General features: G+C 36.1%; 1 protein-coding gene across 1 annotated transcript; it reads left to right on the forward strand.

Annotated features, from left to right (window-relative positions):
* The first annotated feature begins 2,060 nt into the window (after nt 1–2,060).
* On the forward strand, nt 2,061–2,672 carry LOC148027185 (uncharacterized). Its single transcript, XM_087690635.1, has one exon. It carries the CDS (start codon nt 2,061–2,063, stop codon nt 2,670–2,672), a length of 612 nt encoding a protein of 203 aa, XP_087546761.1.
* Nucleotides 2,673–4,473: the final 1,801 nt, after the last annotated feature.

Below are 4,473 nucleotides of genomic sequence, written 5' to 3' on the forward strand. Positions count from 1 at the left end.
CTGACGCTAGTTACTGCTAGCTAATGACCAAACAGGAAAACCCAAATTCAGGTCGATCCTAAGTGGGAACGGCCATGATACTTCCGCTACGTGGTAGACACGGGAAGACCTAGATTGCAAAACCCGTAACATTCCATGGGAGTGCCGGGCGGAGTTTTCTAGACATCCTTTCCGATGGACTGCTAAGACGTGTCCTGGATGATTCTAGTGGACACGTTACACTACCACTATAATAAACAAGAAAAGAAGAAAAAACAATAACAAAAACAATAACAACTACTACTACTACTACTACTACTACTACCACGACCACAACTACGACCACGACCACGACTACCACTACAAGTACCACTACCACTACCATTACCACTCTAATAAACAAGAAAAGAAGAAGAAAAAAAAACAATAACAACTATTAATACAACAATAATAAACAAGAAAAGAAGAAAAAACTACTACTACAATAACAACAAAAAAAAAGAAAACTAAACAATAACAAACAAGAAAAGAAAAAAAAACTACTACTACTACTACAAACAAGAAAACAACCACCTCTCCCTCCTCTCTATCCCTCCCTCTCCTTCTCCCTCTCTTTCTCTCTTTCCCTATTATGTTTAATGTATTCTCCTCTCTCTCTCGTTCTTTCTTTTCTTTTCTCTCTTCCTCTCCCTCTCTCATTTCCTCTCCCTCCCTCACCCTCACCCTCTCTTTCTCTCTTTCCCTATTATGTTTAATGTTTTTTCTCTTACCTTCTCTCCCTCTCTCATTTTCTTTTCTCTCTTCCTCTCCCTCTCTCATTTCCTCTTCCTCCCTCACCCTCTCCCTCTCTTTTTCTCTTTTTCTATTATATTTAATGTTTTTTCTCTCTCCTCTCCCTCTCTCATTTCCTTTTCTCTCTCCTCTCTCTCTCTCTCTCTCTCATTTCCTCTCCCTCTCTCACTCTCTCCCTCTCTTTCCCTATTATGTTTAATGTTTTTTTCTCTCCTCTCCCTCTCTCATTTCCTTTTCTCTCTTCCTCTCCCTCTCTCATTTTCTCTCCCTCCCTCTCCCTCTCCCTCTCTTTCTCTTTCCCTATTATGTTTAATGTTTTTTCCTTCCTCTCCCTCCCTCACCCTCACCCTCTCTTTCTCTCTTTCCCTATTATGTTTAATGTTTCTCTCTCTTTCCTCTCCCTCCCTCTCCCTCTTCCTCTCCCTCTCTTTCTCTCTTTCCCTATTATGTTTAATGTTTTTTCTCTCTTCCTCTTCCTCTCTCATTTTCTCTCCCTCCCTCTCCCTCTCCCTCTCCCTATTATGTTTAATGTTTTTTCTCTCTTCCTCTCCCTCTCTCATTTCCTTTCTCTCTTCCTCTCTCTCTCTCATTTTCTCACCCTCCCTCTCCCTCTCCCTCTCTTTCTCTCTTTCCCTATTATGTTTACTATTTCTGTCTCTTTCTCTCCCTCCCTCTCTCATTTCCTCTCCCTCCCTCTCCCTCTCTCATTTCCTCTCCCTCCCTCTCCATCTCCCTCTCTTTCTCTCTGATTTCCTCTCCCTCTCTCAATACACATGAATTTTAACAAAAACAAGTAAAAGAGAAAGAGAAAACACAAAAGCAAAGAAAGAAGGAACAATGCACTCACCGTAAAGGCTCAAAGAAGGGTTTGGCGGCTCCTCTTCGCGACGGTGGCTCCTCTTCGCCCTCTGTACACCTCCTCCTCTTCTTCGTGAACGGCAATGACGGTGGTGAGAAGCTTTCTTTCTCCCTCTTTCTCTCCCTCTCCCCTCAAATGCAAGATGTTCACTCTCCCTTTCGCTCTCTATTTTGTGTATGCGCGTAAAATAACGCGCTCGGGTTTCGGCCCGCATTTTTTTGTATGAGTACCGTCGCTATTTGCGTCGACGCAAATATCGACACCGCTATTTTGCATTCGAAACTGCCGTCGCTATACCTCCATATCCTTGTAGTGTCAAGAAGAAAATAATACACCAATCCCACAAGCTCAAAGTCAAAATCACCTTGATAAAGTTCCTTGTCACAAGATCTAGTTATAAGTATGACTGCTAATTCTTGATCGAAAGAAAATGATAGCTTTGAAAAATGCTCTTGAAAGCATTTTGTGCAAGTACCACATGCTAGTTGGTAGTGTTGACTTCCTACCAATGGATAGAACCTTTGCTTTTGGATCTATAGATTCCTTTGTGGTTTTGACATTAGTAACCATAGAAAAATTCTTCATAAATTTTGAGCAATATATAAATAATGTCAATAAGCCTTCCATTTTGGAGTTTGAAGGCTTGGACAAGGAGTGCAAAGATGAAGACCTTAAAGAAGACCAAAGGATTATAAAGGCCATTTTGAGAAAGAAAATGAAAGTTATAGAGACTATAATCAAATCATTCAATGATGCTCATGAGGTTGTATTTGATGTATATGCAAGTGGACTTGCATCTAAGGTGACATTAGTAAATCACATGAAGACTATTACAATGGTTGGCAATACTCAAGAGCAAAGAGAGATTGAAGCACAATTGTGGAGAGTCCATGAGAGTGCCAAACAAAATTCAAATTCCCAAGAGGTTCCTCCTACTGAAGTTCAAGTTCTTGAAGTACCACTCGAGGTCATAGAAGAATCAAGCCAAGATATAGAAAGTCTTATTATGAAAGAGAAATTAAAGGCTACTTCAAGTGTTTAAACTTTGTTCCTTCTCCTTTCATTAAGGAAGACACATTGAAGTGATTTTTATTTTCTTCTTTAGAAGTTACCTCCATCAGCATTTGCGATATTTTTTTTCTATGGTTATATTGCTTAAAGAAACTATCTTTAGTTTTTTAATTTTTTATAAAAGGTGCAAAGCATCTTTTTTCTAAAAAATTGATTTAAGTAAATATTTTGCTAAAATAATATTAAAGAGCTCATTAAAATCTATCATCCTTTGTAAGGATAAATGTTTAAGGGAGATATTGTAATCTAGTGTGTAAGAATACTTATCATAATGAAAAGTTAGAGCTAGCTATGCAAAGTTTACTTAATTTTATTTTAGATCTTATTTCAATTAAACTCTCATATGTGTTGTGTAATGATCTTGTCATGTTAGTTTTGGTTAGATTTGTCCACATGGTCAAACCTCTTATCTCTTATAATCTCTTTTACTACATCACTAATGTATGTCTATGCATGTACCTGAGGATAAGAGAACCAACAATATATTGTACACCCCGAAAAAGTTTCATTACACCTCCCAAAGGTGTTTTATCTCACTAGCAAATATTATAACAAAGATTTCACCTCCAATCTATCTTTTGAGATGTATATATGGAATATTGAGATAAAATGCTTGTCACAATTGATAAGTTTAAATATCTACGGGATATAAATAGTTCAAAAATAGAATGGTTGGTCTTTAAGAAGAAACTGTGAAAACTTTATTCAAATAGAGTACAACTTATCTCAATTAAATTGACATGTGCCACTTATACATGACAGTAGTTTTGGTCACATGGTCAAATGTATCATATTTAAATTTTCTTTTAATAATTAGGAGTAATAAATACATTCTTTGTGCATGCCATTTTGAAGGCCTTTTTAGAATCTGAGTACATTTAATATTATAATGATAAGATAATTTTTGTAACTAATTACAATAATCTATTATTAGTATCCCAAGTATACTTATAATTAGCTATAAAAGTAGGTATGGAAAAATGACTTTATTAGAATAGATTTTACCTCAAAGAAATTATCATATATATTTTCTTCACCTCATGATATTACTCTTCGTTAGATTTGTCTGCATGGTCAAATGCCACTTTTTTAAAGATATCATTTATTAACTAGTACCTATGCATGGATTTGTCAATATGAAGTTTAATTGCTTTAGTGTTCTATGCCAGCTTATAGCTCAAACATTAAGTAGAATGATGAGGAAGTAAATGAATCTAATGTGCATTTTTTCTTTGTAACTTTAACTAAGACATCTATGGTTGGATATCTAACAGATTCCACAACAGTATAGCATGATGATGTGATTGATGTGTCCTTGATAAGAAATGCAACACAATTATGTGTAATACTTAATCTCAATGGTCTTCTTTTACAATGATGCTTTGCAGTCTAAAAAGTTTCAAAGTTCTCAAATGGGCATGCAATGGCTTGTTCTTCGACCGAGATGTATGGATTTTCTTGAAGCCTTATTTGCAAGATTCCAAGTGGGAGTTTGGTCAATAGCTTTACATAACAATGTCATGTCAGTTATTAAGTGCTTGGAGATCCATATAAAAAGGAAGTATCCTTTCTTCATGGTGTGGGGCAAAAAACAATGTCATTAACATCAATTCAAAATTATAGATATGCCAAATAACATGAGAGTAGAAGCAATGTTCAAGCCTCTGAAGTATGTATTGGATCAATATGAAGATGTTTGTCACCATACCAAGACTAATCTCTTAGATGATAGTCCTTGAAAAGGATGACCAAATCCTATTGATAATTGCATT

The sequence above is a fragment of the Lygodium microphyllum genome, chromosome 13 (assembly GCF_053477565.2).
Source record: "Lygodium microphyllum isolate KBCC chromosome 13, Lygodium_microphyllum_v1.1.10, whole genome shotgun sequence".
Classification (NCBI taxonomy): Eukaryota; Viridiplantae; Streptophyta; class Polypodiopsida; order Schizaeales; family Lygodiaceae; genus Lygodium; species Lygodium microphyllum.

Bases quoted from the DNA above. Each gene is read 5' to 3' on its own strand.
- LOC148027185 (XM_087690635.1), top strand. From the start codon at position 2,061: ATGATAGCTTTGAAAAATGCTCTTGAAAGCATTTTGTGCAAGTACCAC.